At 40.2% G+C, this 24,145-nt stretch overlaps 1 protein-coding gene across 1 annotated transcript in view; it reads left to right on the forward strand.

Annotated features, from left to right (window-relative positions):
• TGFBR2 (transforming growth factor beta receptor 2) overlaps nt 1-16,853 on the forward strand; it is an 89,457-nt gene extending 72,604 nt beyond the window's left edge. The window contains exons 6-10 of the mRNA XM_040433315.1: nt 2,928-3,121; nt 4,104-4,897; nt 6,373-6,514; nt 10,415-10,542; nt 15,999-16,853. Of these exons, the coding sequence (XP_040289249.1) occupies nt 2,928-3,121; nt 4,104-4,897; nt 6,373-6,514; nt 10,415-10,542; nt 15,999-16,178 (1,438 nt within the window). The 3' untranslated portion in view covers nt 16,179-16,853. The remainder of the gene's footprint in view (nt 1-2,927; nt 3,122-4,103; nt 4,898-6,372; nt 6,515-10,414; nt 10,543-15,998) is intronic.
• Nucleotides 16,854-24,145: the final 7,292 nt, after the last annotated feature.

Here is a 24,145-nt window from a genome sequence, read left to right on the forward strand (position 1 = left end):
ACGGGGCAATTGCCAAGCAGCTTGGTGAAAATAGATAGAAACTGTTGGAGCAATTGTTAGAAAATTGAAGAGGCTAAAGGCGACTGTCAGTCTCCCTCGGACTGGGGCTCCATGCAATATCTCACCTCATGGGATATCACTTATGATAAGAAAGGTGAGGAATCAGCCCAGAACTACAAGGGAGGAGCTGGTCAATGACATGAAGAGAGCTGGGACCACAGTTTTAAAGGTCACTGTCGGTAGAACACTAGGCCGTCATGGTTTCAAATCATGCATTGCACGGAAGGTTCCCCTGCTAAAGTCATCCCATGTCCATGCCCGTCTGAAGTTTGCCAATGACCATCTGGATGATCCAGAGGAGAAATGGGAGAAAGTCATGTGGTCAGATGAGACAAAAGTAGAACCTTTTGGTCTAAACTTCACTCATCTTGTTTAGAGGAAAAAGGAGGATGAGTTTCATCCTATGAACACCATTCCTACTGTGAAGCATGGGGATGGTAACATCATGCTTTGGGGGTGATTTTCTGTGAAGGGGACAGGATGACTGCACTGTATTAAGGAGAGGATGAATGGGGCCATTTATTGTGAGATTTTGAGCAACAACCTCCTTCCCTCAGTCAGAGCATTGAAGATGGGTCGTGGCTGGGTCTTCCAACATGACAACGACCCAAAGCACACAGCCAGGACAACCAAGGAGTGACTCCATAAGAAGCATATCAATGTTCTGGATTGCCCTAGCCAGTTTCCTTACTTAAATCCAATAGAACATCTTTGGAGGGAGCTGAAACTCTGTGTTGCTCAGCAACACCCCCGAAACCTGACAGATCTAGAGGAGATCTGTGTGGAGGAGTGGGCCAGAATCCCTATTGCAGTGTGTGCAAACCTGGTCAAGAACTACAGGAAACATTTGACCCCTGTAATTGCAAACAAAGGCTTCTGTACAAAATATTAACACAGATTTTCTTAGGTGTTTAAATACTTATGTTCAGCAGTGCAAGACAAATACATTCTTTAAAAATCATACAATGTGATTTCCTGATTTATTTTTATTTTTTTATTCTGTCTCTCAGAGTGGGAATGCACCTACAATGTGAATTTCAGACCCCCTCCATGATTTCTAAGTGGGAGAACTTGCAAAATCGCAGGGTGTTTAAATAGTTCTGTTCCTCACTGTAGGAAAGGGTTAAAAGTTTAAAACCTCTAGCCTGGGTCCTGATGAGGAGCACCTGGGAATGTGCTAGTTAACCAGGCTCCCCAGGTCACTTGCCCTCTCAGCCTTGGGAGAGGGAGAAGCCATATCTCTCTGAGAGACCATGAATGTCCTATGCAAGGAAACCACAAGTATCACAGGTTGCTGTGAAGACAGTTTGTTTATTTGGTTGTACTGAGGATAGCTCAGCTATGTCCTAGAGAGGGACCTAATGTTTAGTTAGACCTTGGACAAGGCTAGGTGTTGTGTTTATGATTTTTTGATTTATGCAACCTGTGAAAATAAAACTGTGAGGACGTCAGTTTAAACGCATTTCTGTCTCCTGAATCCTCCTTGTGCATAATAGACTGACTATTCCCCTACCTTTCACCCCTGGAAAGGAGAGCTTGCAAGACACATTGTCACTAGTATTGATCAAGAATATTCGAATTGCGAATTTTTATCGCGAATATCGACACTTCGAGAATTCACAATTATTTAGAATATAGTGATATATTCTTAATTTCAAATATTCAAGATTTTCTTTTAATCAGTACACATGATCCCTCCCTGCTTCTAGCTTGTGGGCCAATGAGAAGGCTGCAATATCTTTGACTATAGGAGTAGTGTTGATTGCGAATTTTCGTAATGCAATTTTTTATCGCAATATATTCACTCAAATATTCGCGAAATATCACAAATTCGAATATTGCCCCTGCCGCTCATCACTAATTGTCACACAACACAAACACAGGGAGAACATGCAAACTCCATGCAGATGTTGTCTCTGGTCAGATTGGAACCTAGGACACAAGTGCTAACTATTGAATCAAGCACTCCATTAAAGGGGTTGTACAGGATTGACATGGTTTTTAAATTCTGCCTCCACCCCACTGGATCTGAAAATGGAAGCATATTTACCTGTTCAATACTGCTTGGTTTCTGGCTCCATGGGTCTGAGGATTTCTTTACTACACATCAGTCCTTGCATGCAAGTTTCTAGTACCGACAGGATCATGTGCACTGCTATCTACTGCAGTGAAATGTCCCCAGTGGCATGTCACTGCTGGGTCATGTGCTGGTTGGAGACACAACACTGCTGAGGTAGTTTTGGCATATCATGATGAGTTAAGAAATTTGCGTTAAGGCTGGGTTCACACTTGAGCGTTTTACAGCGCGTTCAAACGCGCTGTAAAACTCTCAACACATGAAAACCAATGCTTCCTATGGCCCTGGTTCTCACTTGAGCGTTTTACAGCGCGTTTGAACGCGCTGAAAAACGCCCTACGCTCAAACAAGTTCTTGAGCTTCTTTGGGGCGTTTTGACGCGCGTTTGTGGCCATAGGACACTGCAGTCAATCACACAAACGCGCGTCAAACGCGCGTTTACTATTGCAAAAAACGCGCAGAAAAACGTGCGACAAAAACGCGCGTTAAACGCGCATATCAAATACGCTCAGGTCTGAACCCAGCCTAAGAGTTTGAGTTTTAACTCTACTACAACTGTAGGTTATTGAGGGTCTTTAAAAGTGTCTGCATCTGGCATTGCTCTAGGTTACAGGGCATTTCTGAGATTCATCTCTGGGAGTCAGTAACATGAACACATGCTATATGCTTTGCCCAGATTTGAATTATAGTTGGACCATAACTGGTGCAAGAACATTTCTTAACTACATTCTCAGTGTTTTACCTTATATCTTTGTAACGCATTATTGATTTTCTTTATTTTTATTGTAAGGAGGAGTAATGGTACTACCGCAACTGAAGAAACACTGTGCCATGACCCCACACAACCCATATACGGGTACAAGCTTGATGACTATAACAACAAGAATTGCATCATGAAAGAAAAAAAGACTTCTGAAGGAATTATGTTCATGTGTTCCTGCAGTTATGAAGAAGAATGTAATCTAATTTTTTTATGGGACGAAGGTATGAACTTTACTTTAATATTCCTATATGTACTTTTGTGTCCATTTTCCTCTCATTTGACAATTGCCTGTTTATAATATGTTATGTTTTGTTTGTTTTTTGCATTTTGTGCACTAGGAAAGATTATTTTTCTTTAATAGTAAGTATTTGATCACTATAACTATTAAAGTTGTCTGTATAACCACTAGGTAAAACAAGAACATCATCTACCATGGGTATAGCAGAGGAAACAATTTTTTTTTTTATGAAGTATATTATAGTTCCTGTAATTTCATTAAGGTTTTTCATGTAAAAAAATAATAATTTATGTTCACATTAAGTTCAGCATTGTGTTTGTGTATATTAATGATATATCCCATTGTATGCCTCTACTGTAGAATATGTTGCTACCTACCACTGTATACCTCGGACATAGGTTCTTAATGTGATGGGAACAGAGCTTTTCTGCTGTCAGGACTCCTTAGGTTTTGCTTCAGCGCAACCACACAAAGAGATTGATAGATCTTCATGTAAACACACTCAGACTTTGCCTCTGTATATGATATCCTCAAATAAGGAGGCATAGGGATCTGACAGAGTGACTGAAGACATTTAAAGTGTACCTTGAAGTAAAAGATTTATATTCAATAAAACATGGATACATTTGCCATATGGCTGGATCAGTTATTGTGGAAACTTTAAAAGAGTATTCCTATATCATAAAGTGGTAACATATTAACAGGATATAGCATCAATTTGTGATTGATGGTGATCCAACATCTAGGGCCTTCTCTGATCTTAAGAATAAAGGGGCTACAATGATTGTTTGGCAACGTGACCCCTTCAACAGTTTTGTCTGCATAGTCTTTTTGTATTGTATTCATGGGTACCAGAAGAAATACAACCCTAGCATCAATGACTTAAATGTTGTGTAAGTTGTTAGTTAAAAAAGCAATAACTTTAAAGGACAATTATATAATTTTTTTTATTTTTATTTTTTCAGAAAATGTCGCTTGGCCAGACACAACATTTGTGGCACTTTCAAGTCTACTTCCACCACTTGTGATTGCGTTTACAGTAATCTGTATTTTTTATTGTTACCGTATCCATATGAAAAATAAGCTCAGCAAAAAGTGGGAGAATAACCAAAAATGTATTAGACACCAGAATATGGAGTGTAGTGACGACTGTGCCATGATGCTTGATGATGACCGCTCAGACATAAGCTCAACTTGTGCCAACAACTTGAATCACAACACTGAGTTACTACCCATTGAGCTGGACACTTTAGTTGGCAAAGGACGTTTTGCAGAGGTGTATAAAGCCAAACTGAAACAAAATACTTCAGATCAGTTTGAGACAGTAGCTGTCAAAATTTTCCCTTATGAAGAGTATACATCCTGGAAAATAGAGAGAGAAATATTTTCTGACATAAATCTTAAGCATGAAAATGTTTTGCAATTCTTGACTGCAGAAGAGAGGAAGACTGATGTTGGCAAACAATACTGGCTAATCACAGCTTTCCATTCCAAAGGCAATTTGCAAGAGTACTTAACAAGGCATATTATTAGTTGGGAGGACTTCTTACAGCTCGGTAGCTCTTTAGCTCGTGGTGTGGCACACTTACATAGTGACCACACACCTTGTGGAAGACCAAAGACACCAATTGTTCATCGAGACCTGAAAAGTTCAAATATACTTGTTAAAAATGATATAACCTGTTGTGTATGTGACTTTGGGTTATCCCTTTGGCTTGACCCATCTCTATCAGTGGATGACCTTGCCAACAGTGGACAGGTAGGTTACATCTATATTATAAAAAATAATGTCTGTCTTTCGGTCTGTCCTCTATAGACATACCACCAAATTTGGCACATCGATACACATCAGGTGTCTGTGAAGGTTTTCATAAAGATACAGTATCAGCTCTCTAGGACGCACCATTATTGAGATATTCCTAAAAAATACAAATATGGCACCGTCACATGGCCCTTAATAACCAATAGAAGCTCTCAGGTCCTTCAATCTTCACCTCATACACACAGTTTTCTACCATTTTTTTACTGTTTTAAGTCACTGTTGACACTTTGTCAGCGTGGGTCCAAACTGTTGTAAATAATACACCGTATCGTTGGGGAGTACTGGTTCTCATTGAAGAGATCCAGCAGTCTATGAAGACATACTTCAGACATTGTTCCATGGAGACAATATATTAATTTGATATCCTCCAAAAAGAAAAAAAACAACTTCAAACCAACTAAATCAAAGACTTTAGCATGAAGAGATGCTCATTATTATGTTCATTTATCATTTAAATTGACTGCAGAATTGACTGCAGAGCGCACAGCTTAGAGTAAACACTGGTCTCCATACATACTGAATCTCTTAAAGGGAATCTGTAACCAGTGACCTCAAACTGCATAGACACAAAAGCTAAGGTGCACCTTTTGCTCCTCCCAAACTCCACTCATTTCTGTGGCCAGCCCCTCTCTCGCTGCTTCGATTGACAGAACCAGGCAGTGGCGAAGCATCCAGGGAGGGGCTGGCCACAGAATTGAGTGGAGCTTGGGTGCAACAAAAGCAAAAGTGATGCCTAAGATAAACAGCGTTTTAATCAGGTGAACCACAGCTATGTGTCTTTGAAAACAGTCTGATAGCGAGGTTGCTGGTGACAGATTCCCTTTAAATGAGAACCAGTACCCCCACTGAGCTGCATCAAAGGCAATTCATTCTATATTCAACCTGCATTGTGTTCTGTGCTGATGATGGACCTAAACCTCAGAAGAGCTGTCAGTAGATAGATGTCTCTTCCTTTTGGAACAGTCTCTGGACTGGTTGGTATGAGGTAGTTTTCTTCTTTGTGAAGGATTGCCAGTCCATTTTAAATGTAATATATCTTTATCATTCTGGCTACATGCTGTCACCAACACTAAAGGGAGCATGGGAGCTTACTGTTTTCTTGTTAAGTCCAAGGTATTCAGTCAGTACCTAAGTTCCCCCTACTGGTGGCTTTAGAAAACGAGAAAACTACCATGTTATCTTAAAATTTCTGTCTATGCAGGGGATTAGGAGATCTGTATTAGACAAACAAAGTTTCAACCTTTATGAAGATACATTAAGAAATCAACACAGAATTGTGAAGCCTTTTGTATAAAACACAATACTGTGTGGACATTCGTTTTAAGCTTTATGTAACTTATGTTCGTAGCTCTACATTAATTCATGTTTTTCAGTGGATTTGCTGTTGAAGTTCTCAATACTTTTATCTACAGGTTGGGACTGCTAGATATATGGCCCCAGAGGTCCTTGAATCAAGAATTAATTTGGAGAACATGGAGTCATTTAAACAAGCTGATGTGTATTCTATGGCACTTGTCCTGTGGGAAATCACATCCCGCTGTAATGCAATTGGAGGTCAGTGAAACGTAAAAAAGTCTGTTGTGTTTTGATTATTGTAGTGCAGGACGATTCTTCATTCATCTGTGATATGGAGAATGATGTAAATGGTAACAGTTCTTCTTCTATGCTTCTAAATACTTTGTTGCTCCATCCATTGATTTATTAAAGACAGAAAATCAGAAAATAACTCGCTATGTGGTGTGAAAAGAAAAACCATCAGAAATTTATTTAATTTGCAAAAGACATGCCTTTAAAGAGTAACTAACTAAACCTTTGTGCCCATGCCCCCCGCAGGTTTACTAACTCATGACCCTGTACCCATGTACTATGCCAGGATTAGGCTACTTTCACACTAGCGTTGTTTTAATCCGGCGTTCAATTCCGACACCGGAACTGCCCGCCGGATCCGGAAAAACGTGTGAAAACGGATTACATTTGAATCCTGATCAGGATTTTGATCACAATGAAAAAATGCATTGGAAAAAACGGATCCGCCATTTATGGACTTTAACTTTTTTTTCACATTTTTCGGGTTTAACATGCAAAAGCCGGATCCGTTTTGACTGAACACACAGTGCCAGATCCGGCGTTAATGCAAGTCAATGGGAAAAAGGCCTGATCCGGCGTTCAGTCAAAGTGTTCAGGCTTTTTGGCCGGAGGTAAAAATACTGCATGCTACGTTTTTCTGAAAAGCCTGATCAGTCAAAAAGACTGAACTGAAGACATCCTGATGCATCCTGAAGGACTGACTCTCCATTCAGAATGCATGGGGATGAAACTGATCAGTTCTTTTCCGGATTTGAGCCCCTAGGACGGAACTCAGCGCCGGAAAAGAAAAACGCTAGTGTGAAAGTACCCTAAGCTGTGCGGAGAGGGCTCCTGCTTCTGCCTGCTTCGCTAAGCTGACATGCAGTTCTCTAATTAAAATTTTACACAAAGGTTTAGTTACTCTTTAAATCTAGAAACTCGATGAAAAACAAGGCTCGATAAAGTACTTCTATACAGATTTATGGACAGCATGCTGGCTCAGTGCAGCGCTGAGGTCCTAGGTTTGAATCCGACCAAGGACATCATCTGTATGGAGTTTGTATTTTCTCCATGTGTTTGTGTGGGTGTTCTCTGGGTTCCTTCCACACTCCAAAGACATTCTAACAGTGAACTTAGAGGATAGAAAATGAGAATAATGTCTGTAAAATGCTGCGGAATATGTCAGAATTTTATTTTGATAGAAAAATATTTTTTAAACAAGCTCAACATTTTCCCATCACTTCCTATTTATACTGTGCTGATTTTCTGCTAGTGTGTCAGATAAGGTAAGCTCAGGTGAAGGCATTAGTAACCACGGCATAGAGATGCAAATGAATATGCATTGCATCTTACACAGCAGCCCCTAAAATACCCCTGCAGAGTCTTGATTTTCCAAAACAACATGAGCTGACTCGTTCTTATTCCTTCATATTTTCAGAATATATATGTATATTTACAGGAGCCTCATCCCCTCGAGGCCATGATGCGTAAATTGCTCTGTCACTAAGCATTATTTTAAGGTTACAATAACAAACCACTTTAAACCCAGAATCTTTCTCCATTGCTGTACTGCAGTGGTACAATGTGACGATGCCAAAGGTATAAAACATAACCGCAAACTATATGATATTGTTTATGCTTTGTGTGTACTATATGATGTCTCTTAACACACAGTAGGGCAAATTTATTGATGTAATTTCATGTAAACATTGTGTATTTATGGAGCAAAATGTCTGTCACCAAAAAAAAAAAAAAAAATGCAATCTGACAGCACAATGTTACAGAGGAGGAGAAGCTGAGCAGATTGATATATAGTTTTGTACGAAAAGATTCAGTAAAACTTATAATTTATATATTTATATGTTTGCTTTTTTCACTTCCTGTGAAAACCTATCTGGGGAGTTGTTATCAGTGGTTGACAGAATTATGTGTATCAGTGTGCGTAAGAGATAGCTGTCAGTCACTCCTCCCTCCTCCCTGTACTGATAGCTGTTCACAGGAGGTGGAAAAAGCGAAGATATCAAAGTATGAATTACAAGTTTTACAGAATTTAATTCCCACAAATATATATATATAAATCATGCTGGCTGCGGATTGCACTGCATTGTTTGGTGACAGGTCCTCTTTAAGGCCTAGGTATGGAGCAAATGCAGCAAAAAAAATAATCCACTGTATGTGGCTTACCTGCTTCAGTTTTCCAGTGCAACATGGGGGTACACAGTATTAGAAAGGGGCATAGCTTGCTGGCACAAACTTTTGGCACAAATAAAGCCCATGAAAATAAATTAATTCAACCTAAAATCAAGTGCCCCACTTGGTATGAAAAGTCATGTATAACAGAGATGAGTTTAGTATTAAAAAATTTGATTCGGCTGCTTAGCAGAATTTTACAAAGAAATTTGTTTTGTGACAAATTAAATCGTTATGAAGCGCATTTCTTTGTCAGTAGTGGGTGTGATGACGGGGAGCAGCAATTGTGACACCCCTCATCATTGTACCCCTAGGATCGTGGCATCTGACAGCAATATTACAGTGTAACATAAAAATAAAATAAATCATACTTTGGTAATGTTAAAGTGACTGCAACATACAGTACAGACCAAAAGTTTGGACACACCTTCTCATTCAAAGAGTTGTCTTTATTTTCATGACTATGAAAATTGTAGATTCACACTGAAGGCATCAAAACTATGAATTAACACATGTGGAATTATATACATAACAAACAAGTGTGAAACAACTGAAAATATGTCATATTCTAGGTTCTTCAAAATAGCCACCTTTTGCTTTGATTACTGCTTTGCACACTCTTGGCATTCTCTTAATGAGCTTCAAGAGGTAGTCCCCGGAAATGGTTTTCACTTCACAGGTGTGCCCTGTCAGGTTTAATAAGTGGGATTTCTTGCCTTATAAATGGGGTTGGGACCATCAGTTGCGTTGAGGAGAAGTCAGGTGGATACACAGCTGATAGTCCTACTGAATAGACTGTTAGAATTTGTATTATGGCAAGAAAAAAGCAGCTAAGTAAAGAAAAACGAGTGGCCATCATTACTTTAAGAAATAAAGGTCAGTCAGTCAGCCGAAAAATTGGGAAAAATTTGAAAGTAAGGGCTATTTGACCATGAAGGAGAGTGATGGGGTGCTGCGCCAGATGACCTGGCCTCCACAGTCACCGGACCTGAACCAAATCGAGATGGTTTGGGGTGAGCTGGACCGTAGAGTGAAGGCAAAAGGGCCAACAAGTGCTAAGCATCTCTGGGAACTCCTTCAAGACTGTTGGAAGACCATTTCAGGGGACTACCTCTTGAAGCTCATCAAGAGAATGCCAAGAGTGTGCAAAGCAGTAATCAAAGCAAAAGGTGGCTGCTTTGAAGAACCTAGAATATGACATATTTTCAGTTGTTTCACACTTGTTTGTTATGTATAAAATTCAACATGTGTTAATTCATAGTTTTGATGCCTTCATAGTCATGAAAATAAACAAAACTCTTTGAATGAGAAGGTGTGTCCAAACCTTTGGTCTGTACTGTATATGCTTACACGTAAAAGAATGGCAGCTGGTGATAACTAGGGATGAGAGAATAGACTTCGGATGAAACATCTGAAGTCGATTTGCATAAAACTTTGTTCTAATACTGTACGGAGCAAGAGCCAGACATTTACTGTTTGCTATTATTGGTTGGTAAAATTTTCATATGATACATCGGTAAACAGATTTTTGTAACCTTGTTAGACATATCTAACACATAAAAATCTAGCTCGAAGAGTTTTCTTCTGATGAAAGCAAGACTTTGCACTGAATTTATTAATCTCCCATGATGCTTTGCAAATGGATGATTTATTGTGTATATGGCCTAGTGAAGGTTGTTGTCAAATTTTGTTTTTCAGAAGTAAAAGACTATGAACCACCATTTGGCTCCAAGGTACGGGAGCATCCATGTGTTGAAAGCATGAAGGACAATGTCCTAAGAGACAAAGGTAGACCAGAAATTTATAACAGCTGGTCAAATCATCCGGTAAGACTTTGTCATGTACATTTTGTTAATTTCTGAATGCACGGTTAAGTATGACAAGTAGGTGTGTGTGTGTGTGTGTGTGTGTGTGTGTGTATATATATATATATATATATATATATAATCTCTAGCAGATCCACACAAGGTCATACATAAATGGGCTGGCCTTCTGGTAGTGCAGGGTGCATCACTTGTCACTAATGAAGAAGGCACTACTGGCTCTGAGGACCTATGCCCTCCTTACTTTCTACACTCATTACTATTGTACACTGTTGTCCAGCCCTATGAAAAATGGTTTATTTATCAGGCAGTGTTATTTAGATACCTTTCTGTTTGGACACTGTAAAGTAGTATTATTGTGGAACTTTATGGCATAGCATGAGAGAAGGATCCAGACCATAAATGGCACTGTACAGCCTAAGGCCAGCCCTGTATCTCATGAGCAATAAGTCCTGAATTTAATAAGCGTTAAGACTAGTTCTCTTATAAAGCACTTTACTATTTATTAATTGGTTCTTTGGCTGTGCCACACATAATGTGTTTAGATAGACCAAGGAAGCTGCACTAGCAATGCCATAATTCTACATAGAAGGTAGACCAAAAATTATTGGAAAACCTGGCATCTTGGCTATATCATAAATGTTATAAAAATTGGACATCCAACCATGCTCTTATATTTCTCCTATATTAAAGGGGTTAACTGAGCTTATGAAAAATCTTCGCTTGGAATTAGTACATTTTTATTATGTTGTCTGGCTCTGTATAGCACTGTTTTTATTTTGTTAGGGCTTGCTGTGGGTTAGGTTACTAATGTAAATGACTATAGTTCCCATGATTCCCCTCTTATTGCTTATACAGTATTTACAGTAGTTTGCATTTCCCTCTAGTAAGCTAGTTCTGAAATTACTCATGGTCTTCGCACACACCACATATCTGCTGCTATACAGCAGTATCTGCTGCCCAGCTTGAGAAGCTTTATCCTTCCAGAATCAATGAGGGGGCAGAGCAGGGAGCAGTTGAGATAAGAGGCTTGTGATGTGTGATGTCCTGTTCTACTTGAAGGGGGAGAGGGGAGATAAACCATCATTTGACAGGATGTGAGATTGGCTCTTACAGAGGCATGTAAGCTTCAGACAGAACATTAGTGACTAATTACATTAAACCATATTGCACCTAAAACACAGTAGTCAATGATACTTTTCCTTAAAGAACAAATGTAGTAAAACAGAGTTTCTTACGTGACATTTATAGAAGAGATGAGCAAAGTTTAGAAAAATGTGATTTGGCAACTTCGCTGAAGTTGGCCAACATAATTTGATTTGTTCTGAATTCATTTTGACACAAATCGCTACAAATCAATTATACTCAGGCCACTCTGCCTTAGGGTATGGCCACATGGAGTAGCCGTGATGCGGGTGGGTTGTGGCCATGTTGCAATAAAAAAAAAACTTTCATTTAATAATATAGACTGGTGATCCGAAGTTTAGGAAAAATTGGATTCACCACGAATCCGCATTTCCTCGTGCTCTGTGGGAATTAATAATTATTATTTTTTTTCTAAAATGGTGCCTGCACATTTTAGACAGTGAAAGTAAGAAGCTTCGGAATGTGAGATCAGCTATAATGCTGTGGATCCAGCCAATCCGCTGTTAGCTATCCCCCTGTGACGTCATTGCTTATAAAAACCTTATCCCATGCAGTCTCTGCCATTTCACTGTGAGTTGAGCGTAGGGAGAGAAGTAGCAAGCACTCATACACTAGGGGCAGTGTTGCATGAAAAAGGTTTTAGAAAGAATATTAGATAAGGAGAGTGCAGGTTGAGTGTAATCGCCACATGCAACTTGTTCAACTGCTGCAACATTCATAGTTAATCTGTTATTTTACAGATGGACTTGCTGTGCATCAGTATTAAAGGTTGCCCTAATATTCCATTGTGTGAATCTTGTTCAACTGCTGTGACATTCATTGTTAATCTGTTATTTAACAGATAGTTACTGTGCCTGACAACTCCTCCCATATACAGATTGTAGTCGACAATACAATCAGGTTTGAGGACCATTGCCGCAGTACCTCGCACAGGGACATGCCCTTACCATGAATTGTGGACAGTACAAGGACATCCCTCTTGTCCTTATATCTGACCAGCAACAGGTTTCCACTGGTAAGGGCACGGGTCTCACCCCTGGGGATAGGTACCTGGAGGGGGTGGGTAGGGAGGCTGCGTTGATTTTTCTGCACGGTCCCACAAGCGGACGTGGATCTGGCGGCGAGGGACTGGAACAAGGGGATACTAGTATAAAAGTTATCCACGTACCGGTGGTAACCCTTATCTTGCAGTGGGTGCATAAGGTCCCGCACAAGTTTCCCGCTAACACCCAGAGTGGGGGGACATTCTGGGGGTTGAATATGGGAATCTCACCCCTCCTACACACAAAAATTGTAACTGTACCCTGAGGTACTCTCACAAAGTTTGTACAGATTCACGCCATACTGAGCTTATGAAAAATCTTCGCTTGGAATTAGTAAATTTTTATTTTTATTATGTTGTCTGACCGGAGTCCAGCCACCGGACCTAGCCAAATAGGAGCCCGGGTGTTGAGCAATGAACTGTTGGGCGAACAAGTTTGTTTGCTCCACCATCAGATTCACAAAGTGGTCACTGAAAAAAACAAACTAAAATATTAAGTGAAGCACACTGTGCGAATCTGGATTCCTGATTGGCCAACAAAATCAGGAATCATGGGCTCAAAATCCTTTGGGGTGCACCATGCAAGTTCACTGGTAGGGGGCTCAGGTGGACTTATCTGGTGGGCCGGAAAACTAGTACGAGCCCCAGAGCTGCTCGTACTAGTGTGGGACACAGGGTCCCTGGCATGGGGGTCCCCTTGCTCCACCTGGCGGCGTCTCTTAAAAAATTCAAACTCGCTGATCAGTGGTCCAAAACTGATAAGCGGTGGGGTGGGCGATGCGCTAACAGTGGCCGGACGCTAAGAGTGGCAGCCACAGTCAGCGCACGCACACAAAAAAAAAAAATTGCTTGCGCCACAAAAAATGGGTGTGGGGGGCAAGCTTCAGCACCCCTGGGGGGGTCTAGGGTCACACAGCTGAGTGTGCTGTGGACCCCAGACACCCAATCAGGGTGAAGCTGAAAAAAAAATGCAACTTTTTTTCCCCCTAAACTCTCCCTAATCTCCCTGCCTAATCTAATCTGTCCCTAAACCTGTCCCTAAGTACCTGTGGGGGGTGCTGGGCACAGATGGGCTCCACAAGGCTCTTTTCTCCACGCTCCAGGACGCAGTGTGGAGGAGGAGGCAGAGCTGGGGGAAGTCAACCGTCCCTCCAGCTCGTGCATCCAATGGTAAGCGATCCTGAGAGGTGATGTCACCATCACCTCTCAGGATCAAAGGATGGTGATTGGTGGTGTATTATCAGACCACAGATCACCATCCTATTCCGGGTTATCGGGTCACCAGAGACCCGAATAACCCAGAAACGCAGCAAACCGCAGGTCTGAATTGACCTGCGGTTTGCCGCTATCGCCAATACAGGGGGTCACAGGACCCCCCTCGGCATTGTCGCAGAGTGCATTGTCGCAGATATTTGCAGGACAATATCCTGGTAGCCTTAGAAGCAGTTGATTGACATTGTATGTTGGTATTTAATCTACCATCTACAAGGACACCCAAATCCTTCTCTATAAGTGATTCTCCAGTGTTATATCCCCTAGGACATATGAAGCACAGAGATTATTACTACCAACATTACATTTATCCACATTGAACCTCATTTGCCAAGTTGATGCCCAATCACTCAGAGTGTCCAAGTCAGCTTGTAGTTTATGGACATCTTGCATAGACTGCACAGTACTACGTATCTTAGTGTCATCTGCAAAAATAGAAATGGTGCTATTAATCCCGTCCGCAATATCATTAATAAATAAATTTAAATAATAAAGCACCCAGCACTGAACCTTGGGGTACACCACTTATAGGAATATTTGACCACAACTCTCTGGACACGGTCCTTCAACCAGTTTTCAATCCAATTACAAACTATACTTTCCAAGCCTATAGACCAGAAGTGCACAACCTGCGGCCCTAGGGCCAGATGTGGTCCTGGATACCATTCTGTGCTGCCCCCAAACATCTGGTAAAAGACATGTAGGTCTGTCTTATGGCTTCTTACATGTATCTTTCATGTATTCTCCTATTAGATGGGAGTCCTAGACCTGTAACTAGACATTTATAGAATATACTGTATGTTCAATGTGCCAAAAATACAGTATTTCAGTTGGTAATGCCCCTTTAGGTTTTATTTCCGGCCCTTGAAATTGGTTCAGGCTCTTCATTTGTAATGGACGTTCTACACCTTTAATGCACCTTTTAACAGGGGCTGTTGCTGGTATGAGGTTTGACTGGTAGCCAAATATGCAAACTATTGCTGTCCTGGACTGAAATCTCCTCTCCTGCAGGTTATTTGACAGTAAACACTGATTATTATACAGCACTAGCATATCCACTTCTCCAACACCAGCGCTCTCCTGCCCTACAGACGGGAGCCCCTTTTCTGCCATCTGCTTTTTCTCCCTTTTCCACATCATCTAATGCTGATGAGAATGTCATCAGAAACATCCAGCTCCTCCTCTCTTGGCATCTTGCTGAATTTTCGAGGACATGGAGACCAAGAAGTATGATTAGGAAGAGGTAAACCAGCAAAAGATGAGGATGGTCACAATTAAGAATTGGCCCCCCTAAAGGGTGCAGACTGGATGGTATTGGTTGGCACGCTGGCAAAGGAATAATGAAGGCTTCCATCTTATTGGTATTGAATTACATATCTTAGTTTACGGGTGATGTAGGAATAAGTAAATGTAGGAATAAATAAATAAAACTGACGCACCATAAGTCTCCTTGCATTCTCCCTCTCCAATATTCTTCTATTAATTATTTTCAACAACACTGTCCCTAGCGCATGAGCGCTTGCTATGTTGATCCCTATGCTCAGCTCACAGGTCAATGGTGAAGACCGCCTGGGACATCACAGGGGATAGCTATCTGCAGATTGGCTGACTGCATGGCATTATAGGTGATCATGCATTCCTAGGCTTGTCTCCTTTACACTTAGTTTCACTTTGTAACATGTGCAGCCACCATTTTAGGAAAACCTCATTCATTACCCCGGAGCACAGGGAAATTCGGATTCGTTTTGAATCAAAGTTTTCCAAAACTTCGGACAGAATTTGGCTTTGAATGCTTCGCTCAATACTAGTGACAGTATATGATGTCATGTGTTTCCTACAGTTATTTAGTGATTGTTGTACTGTGATTAAATTCCAAGATTGAATGACATCTTAATTTTTGCTACTCTGAACAATGATATGCTTTTAAAATAATAAAAAGTGAAAGTATTTATATAAGCACTGACCAGGGCTATATATTAACTGATGTATCTTTTCCCAGGGTATTCATCTAGTATGTGAAACCATCACAGAATGTTGGGACCATGACCCAGAGGCCAGACTCACAGCCCAATGCGTGGCTGAGAGATTTTATGAGTTAGAGCATTTTGACAGAATCTCTGAGAGAAGCTGCTCGGAAGAAAAAATACCAGAGGACTGCACGGAAAACACAAACAAATGAAACGTACATTAGAGACATCATATTTTTTGGAAACGTATCACTGCAGTGAGTGCAGCCAAGGAAATCTTTGGAAACTATGCAATAAGTCATTGAGTCCAGGATAAATTGTTTATAACTGGAGCAATATCTAATATGCTTTCCAGTTTGAAAGCTGACATTGCCATAGAGTGATCATTTAAGGATCTCTCTGGACATTTTTCTCTTAAAATAGCCATACTTAATGTGCACTTTATTCATATTTGTATAAAACTACACATTGGCTTTAATGTGTGGACACATTGTCTAAGATAAACCAAAGGTATATTACTAGGAAAATGTATAATGCATAGGACAATTGATTATAAGAAAAAAAAACTTGATAGAGCTATTCACAAAGTTAATACATAAGCTGTGATTGGTTGTGTTTGTATGTTTGTGTACAAGACTGAATTTTTATCTTTAGAAAATTATATTTTTGAGTCGCTACCTTCTAACCCTTTCTTTTATTTTCCTTCTGTGTGAATGAGGTTGTTTGGCTATGTTCTCATCAAATTTTTTACATTCTTTTAAAATGTTCTTTTTTTATTGTTTTTAAAAAAAGTACAATATTTACAGAAAGCAAACATGGCTTTTGATGGGTCTGTTATATCCATTTGTATGCATTTTCAAAAGGATCCTTTTTTTCTTGTTTAGAGATGTTAAAGGGCTTCTATCACCCCCAAAACACATTTTTTTTTTTTTGGGCTTGTTAAAATCCTTATTGAACGACTATTCCCTATATAGGGCTCTTACCTTTGTCTGTGGCTTCTTTTCCTTAAAAATCGATCTTTTAAAATATGCAAATCACTTCTTGCTGGTAGCCGCCGCAAAAAACCGCCCACTCCTCCAGTTGATTGACAGGGCCAGGGAGCGCTCTCCTCCTCATGCTGGCCCTGTCAGCACATCAAATCCCACGGCTGTCTTCATTCGGCGCAGGCGCACTGAGAGGAGAATGCTCGCCTCCTCAGCACTCCCTCAGTGCGCCTGCACCGATGACGTCTTCTCTTTCGGTGACGTCATCGGCGCAGGCGCACTGAGGGAGTGCTGAGGAGGCGGTTTTTGCGGCGGCTACCAGCAAGTAGACGCACCGTAGGTCATGTACATTGTATTCTATGAGAATTCGAAATTCTCATGCACACAATGCAGATTTTAAATCCGCAGCATGTCAATTTATTTTATTTTTCCTGACTGGATTTTCTCCATTCACTTTAATGGGGAGAGGAAAATCTGCATCAAATCCGCACATAAATCTGCCCCAATTGATGCGGATTGACTGCATGGATTTCCCTGCGAACATCTGCGGATTTCAGTGCAGATTGTCCGCACATAAATCCCGAACGTGTGCATTTACCCTTAGGCCTCATGCACACAAACGTATTTTCATTCCGTGTCCGTTCCGTGTCAGATCAGCTATTCTTTGTGCATTTCAATGCAAAATATGCATAAAATGGTTATTATTATTTCTTGGGGGCTGATTTTTTTTCCCCCAGGTAAAAATCCCTTTTAATAACATAATTTTCTAATCCAAAAAATGTATTCTCTAACCTGTTAAAATGGCACATGATATAAACTGTAGTGAAGGTAATATTCTTACCAGAGACTGTATTTGTGAGTTATAACTAGGCTTGAGTGAATCGATCTTCAGATCATAGATCCGAAGTTGATTCATGCAAATACCTCAATTTTAATGCTGTATCCGTAAAGCATTAAAATGTATTGGACCCATGAAGTTGTGTGAGACTAAGGGCTCTTTCACACTTGCGTTCTTGTCTTCCGGCATAGAGTTCTGTCGTCGGGGCTCTATGCCGGAAGAATCCTGATCAGGATTATCCCAATGCATTCTGAATGGAGTGAAATCCGTTCAGGATGCATCAGGATGTCTTCAGTTCCGGAACGGAACGTTTTTTGGCCGGAGAAAATACCGCAGCATGCTGCGCTTTTTGCTCCGGCCAAAAATTCGGAACACTTGCCGCAAAGCCGGATCCGGAATTAATGCCCATTGAAAGGCATTGATCCGGATCCGGCCTTAAGCTAAACGTTGTTTCGGCGCATTGCCGGAGCCGACATTTAGCTTTTTCTGAATGGTTACCATGGCTGCCGGGACGCTAAAGTCCTGGCAGCCATGGTAAAGTGTAGTGGGGAGCGGGGGAGCAGTGTACTTACCGTCCGTGCGGCTCCCCGGGCGCTCCAGAGTGACGTCAGGGCGCCCCAAGCGCATGGATCATGTGATCGCATTGGACACGTCATCCATGCGCATGGGGCGCTCTGACGTCATTCTGGAGCGCCCCGGGAGCCGCACGGACTGTAAGTATACCGCTCCACCGCTCCCGGGTCCTACTATGGCAACCAGGACTTTAATAGCGTCATGGGTGCCATAGTAACACTGAAAGCATTTTGAAGACGGTTCCGTCTTCAAATGCTTTCAGTACACTTGCGTTTTTCCGGATCCGGAGTGTAATTCCGGCAAGTGGAGTGTACGCCGGATCCGGACAACGAAGTGTGAAAGAGGCCTTAGGTGAATTATTACTGTATTAATATGTGTCTTTAAAAACAATTTAAAATAGCAATCTGAAGTGGGCTTTGGCACTGAGGTACCAGCCAATACCAAATGCCACTTCGGGTTTCTATTTTAAATTGTTTTTAATGACACAGATAGTAATTTACCAAAGTCTTGCGTGACTTCGGTTGAGACAAACTTTGGATCCACAGAGGCAATACATTTTAATGCTGTACTGAAACTGCATTAAAATTGAAGTATTTGAACTAATCGACTTCTATGATCCAAAGGTCGATTTGCTCAAGCCTAGTTATGACCTTCCTTCTAACTCTCAGCTGTGTCATGTGACCAGCACTCTGCCTCTCCAAATAACACACCATCTTATGTGTTGACAAGAAGCCAGTTTCTCTATGTATTCCTATGAGAGCCTCAATGTCAGTCTCAAAGGAATGAATAGAGAAGTAACTGACTCCCTGTCCTATGTCAGTTGGAAATCAGAGAGTTGGTCACATGACACAGCTGAGGATCAGAAGGGAGGCTATAAAGATGTGAAATACATGAGAGGTGAAAAAAGTTCTGGGCTTGTGATATAAATGACCTATCCTCAGGTCATAAATATTCTATTAGTGAGGGCCTGATACCCTGTATCCTCACCAATAAGCTGTCACCTGCAGTCTCTGGAGCAAAAAATAAGTTCTCATATGGTCATGTGAACTTAAAAAAAAATGAAAATGAAAAAATGGTCTTGAAGAGGTTAATTGACCTATCATGAACATGTCATCAATATAAGGAACCTTGGAAAACCTGTTTAATTACACTTTCTTGTAGTTCGGAATAATTGTTGAACATTTCTTTAGTGTGGGATTTTGTTCTCTACTTTTATTTGAAAGTACTTCCTCACTGATACATACTTTGAGAATGGATGTCCAAGTGTCATTGCAAAAAGCCATATGTCTTTGTATAAGGCGCCTATTTCAGATACTCATATTCAGGCAGCCAAAACCTATGTGCCCAGTCATCTGATCATCTCTCATAGATTATAATGGAAAGTACTCTCTTTTGCACAACTCTTTCCCATCTGCAAATGGAGGACATGGGACCACTATTTTTTGTGGATTAAATGGTATATGCTATTGATATGCTTTTAATACATAAAAAAGCCATGGAGTGTTCCTGGTGCCACTGAGAGGCATAAAGATCTACCATATTTTTATATCTTACTCTGCACGATGCAGAAAAAATGAACATTTTATTGTGTGGTGTAGGGCAGTATCCTGGTAGATAAACCGCATAAAATTGAATGTTATTTTAGATTTACATAATTCATTTATATTTTGGAACCTTCTTGCTTCTGTGTATTTTAGAACAACTGCAAACAGATTACATTCTATGGGAGTGGCTGTGGCTATGTACATTCAAAGTATGTATTGCCTGATACAGTATTTTAGTAATCTAGCTGTAGATTCCACAATTGAAGAAAAACTTTTCACATGAGCTGAACATAGTGTTACTTAGAGCTGAACATAGTGTTACTTAAAGAGGAAATGCTGCCATAATGATCTTCTAATATATTGTAGATACAGTTGAGAATATCCCACTAGTGAAGTATGCAATCTCCATCCTCCATGATTTCTGCAATGAAATGCCTCTAGGAGTACTAAATCCCTTTGGCTCTTTTCAGATTTCTGTTACTGGAAATCTGAAACATTATTTTCCAAATTAGTATACACTTTGAGGAGAGGGGATAATTATTTTATTTGATCTACTAAGTCAGATCATTTTTTTCCCACTTCCCTTCTGGATTAAGAAACTAGGGATGAGCGAATCTACTTCGGATGAAACATCCGAAGTCAATTCGCATAAAACTTCGTTCTAATACTGTTCGGAGCAGGAGCTCCGTACAGTATTAGAATGTATTGGCTCCGATGAGCCGAAGTTATTGCGACTTCGCACAATAACTTCTTAAATTAATTTGTACTGTAAAAAAACATTTCCCAAACTTGGGTTCGGTTCCAAGTGGTACCTTGGAACCGAACCCGAGCTTCGGAAAATGTTTTTTTACAGTACAAATAAATTTATGAAGTTATTGTGCGAAGTCTCGAGAGACTTCGCGAGGCAATTACTTTGGCTTATCAGAGCCAATACATTCTAATACTGTACGGAGCTCCTGCTCCATACAGTATTAGCACAAAGTTTTATGCGAATCGACTTCGGATGTTTCATCCGAAGTCGATTCGCTCATCCCTAAAATAAACCCTTCTCTATCCAGATATATCATTTCATAGAGATTCATCTATATTAGTGCCATTAAGAAATAATTAAGCAATTTTCTATATACAGTTGCAAGAAAAAGTATGTGAACCCTTTGGAATGATATGCATTTTTGCCCAAATTGGTCATAAAATGTGATCTGATCTTCATCTAAGTCACAACAATAGACAATCACAGTCTGCTTAAACTAATAAAACACAAAGAATTACATGTTACCATGTTTTTATTGAACACACCATGTAAACATTCACAGTGCAGGTGGAAAAAGTATGTAAACCCCTAGACTAATGACATCTCCAAGAGCTAATTGGAGTGAGGTGTCAGCCAACTGGAGTCCAATCAATGAGATGAGATTGGAGGTGTTGGTTACAGCTGCCCTGCCCTATTAAAAAAAAAACACACACCAGTTCTGGGTTTGCTTTTCACAAGAATCATTGCCTGATGTAAATGATGCCTCGCACAAAAGAGCTCTCAGAAGACCTACGATTAAGAATTGTTGACTTGCAAAAAGCTGGAAAGGGTTATAAAAGTATCTCCAAAAGCCTTACTGTTCATCAATCCACGGTAAGACAAATTGTCTATAAATGTAGAAAGTTCAGCACCGCTTCTACTCTCCCTAGGAGTGGCCGTCCTGTAAAGATGACTGCAAGAGCACAGCGCAGACTGCTCAATGAGGTGAAGAAGAATCCTAGAGTGTCAGCTAAAGACTTACAAAAGTCTCTGGCATATGCTAACATCCCTGTTAGCAAATCTACGATACTTAAAACACTAAACAAGAATGGATTTCATGGGAGGATACCACAGAGGAAACCACTGTTGTCCAAAAAAACATTGCTGCACATTTACAGATTGCACAAGAGCACCTGGATGTTCCACAGCAATAATGGCAAAATATTCTGTGGACAGATGAAACCAAAATTGAGTTGTTTGGAAGAAACACACAACACTATGTGTGGAGAAAAAGAGGTACAGCACACCAACATCAAAACCTCATCCCAACTGTGAAGTATGGTGGTAGGGGCATCATGGTTTGGGGCTGCTTTGCTGCATCAGGGCCTGGACGGATTGCTATCATCGAAGGAAAAATGAATTCGCAAGTTTATCAATACATTTTACTGGAGAACTTAAGGCCATCTGTCCACCAGCTGAAGCTCAACAGAAGATGGGTGTAGCAACAGGACAACAACCCAAAGAATAGAAGTAAATCAACAACAGAATGGCTTAAACAAAAGAAAGTACACCTTCTGGAGTGGCCCAGTCCTGACCTCAACCCAATTGAGATGCTGTGGCTTGACCTCAAGAAAGCGATTCACACCAGACATCCCAAGAATATTGCTGAACTGAAAAAGTTCTGTAAAGAGGAATGGTCAAGAATTACTCCTGACCGTTGTGCACATCTGATCTGCAACTACAGGAAATGTTTGGTTGAAGTTATTGCTGCCAAAGGAGGTTCAACCAGTTATTAAATCCAAGGGTTTACATACTTTTTCCACCTGCACTGTGAATGTTTACATGGTGTGTTCAATAAAAACATGGTAACATTTAATTCTTTGTGTGTTATTAGTTTAAGCAGACTGTGATTGTCTATTGTTGTAACTTAGATGAAGATCAGATCACATTTTATGACCAATTTGTGCAGAAATGCATATCATTCCAAAGGGTTCACATACTTTTTCTTGCAACTGTATGCATCATTGGGGATAGCCACTAAATGAGATTTGTGTAAAACTCTCAATGTTCGCTGAAATTATTACATAAAAAAATATAAATACATATATTTTTTTTTAAAAGTGCATTTAATCCAATGTATACACTATTACTAAAATAAATTAATACCTTTTTATGTCTAAAAAATGTGTTTTTATGCAGTAACAGCATTAATGTAATAACCAAAATTATTTTATCTAATAAGTAGGCACATTTACATCACACAAACTAACAAAATCTAGATCGTGTGTTCTAATGAGACAAAGAGTATTGCTAACATTTGTTTTTGTGTTGATTGGTACAGTAAGTAATGAAGTCAAGTAAAACAGCTTCAATAGCAAGGGCTTATTACATAAAGGGGAGCTTCATTTTCGCAAAGTTGCAGTATCAAACGATATTTATCAAATATATGGATCTCAATGTGCCTATAAAGCTGGTATAATAAGAATGATACAAGATAAAGAAGCGCTCCTTTTTTATTTCTACATAAATTGCTAACTGATCACCAATTTTCCACCATAACTCAGTTTCATCCATAGCTTTTGAACCTTTTCATTATGGGAACCTGGTCATGTAACCTAAAGTCTGACCATCATCCCAGAGATTGCTGTATTGTGTAAGCCATGTGGCTATGGCTGTGAACTACATGATTACATAATTGCCAATCAAATTCCCCCTAGCAGCTCTGAGGCCCGTCCCATCTCCACCGTCCATTCTCTCTGTATATCGCTGTTGAAGATATAATGTTTCCCCTATATAAAGGAGCAGAAGGCAGATATATAGTAGGTATGTGTATAATCTGCAGTTATATAAATCCCCTCACTCACACCGCCTGTCTGTACTATCTGTGTGCTGACTCTCCGGTGTAGTTTTATGGGATGTAGCTTCACACTGGTCTCCTTACTTTCCTGCAAGTAAGAGCTGACAGGAGAGAGTTGACAAGGCAGAGAGGACAGATAAGTTCAAGCTGTATTACATAGGAAACAGAGACCCTGCAGTGTGAGGGGACAGCAGTTCTGTTTCATTGGTCTGTTATTTGCTGTCCTTAAACAGCACTCAGAGTGGTGCAGTGTGGTAAGACTCCAGCTCTCTGTCTGCAAAGCCAGGAATAATGGGACGTGTAGGATTCAAAAACCTTTACCAAAGACCTGCCACCTAAATACTACAACTGACTTTATTATATTCCTTATACAGTTAGGTCCATATATATTTGGGCACTGACACAAACTTTGTTTTTATTACCTGTTTACTAAAACATATTCAAGTTATAGTTATATAATGGACATGGACAAAAAGTACAGACTTTTAGCTTTCGTTTGAGGGTATCCACATTAAAATTGGATGACGGGTTTAGGAGTTTCAGCTGCTTTACATGTGCCACCCTGTTTTTTTTTAAAGGGAACAAAAGTAATTGGACAATTGACTCAAAGGTTGTTTCATAGGCAGGTGTGGGCAATTCCTTCATTATTTCATT

This window comes from Bufo bufo, chromosome 5, assembly GCF_905171765.1.
Source record: "Bufo bufo chromosome 5, aBufBuf1.1, whole genome shotgun sequence".
Lineage (NCBI taxonomy): Eukaryota > Metazoa > Chordata > Amphibia > Anura > Bufonidae > Bufo > Bufo bufo.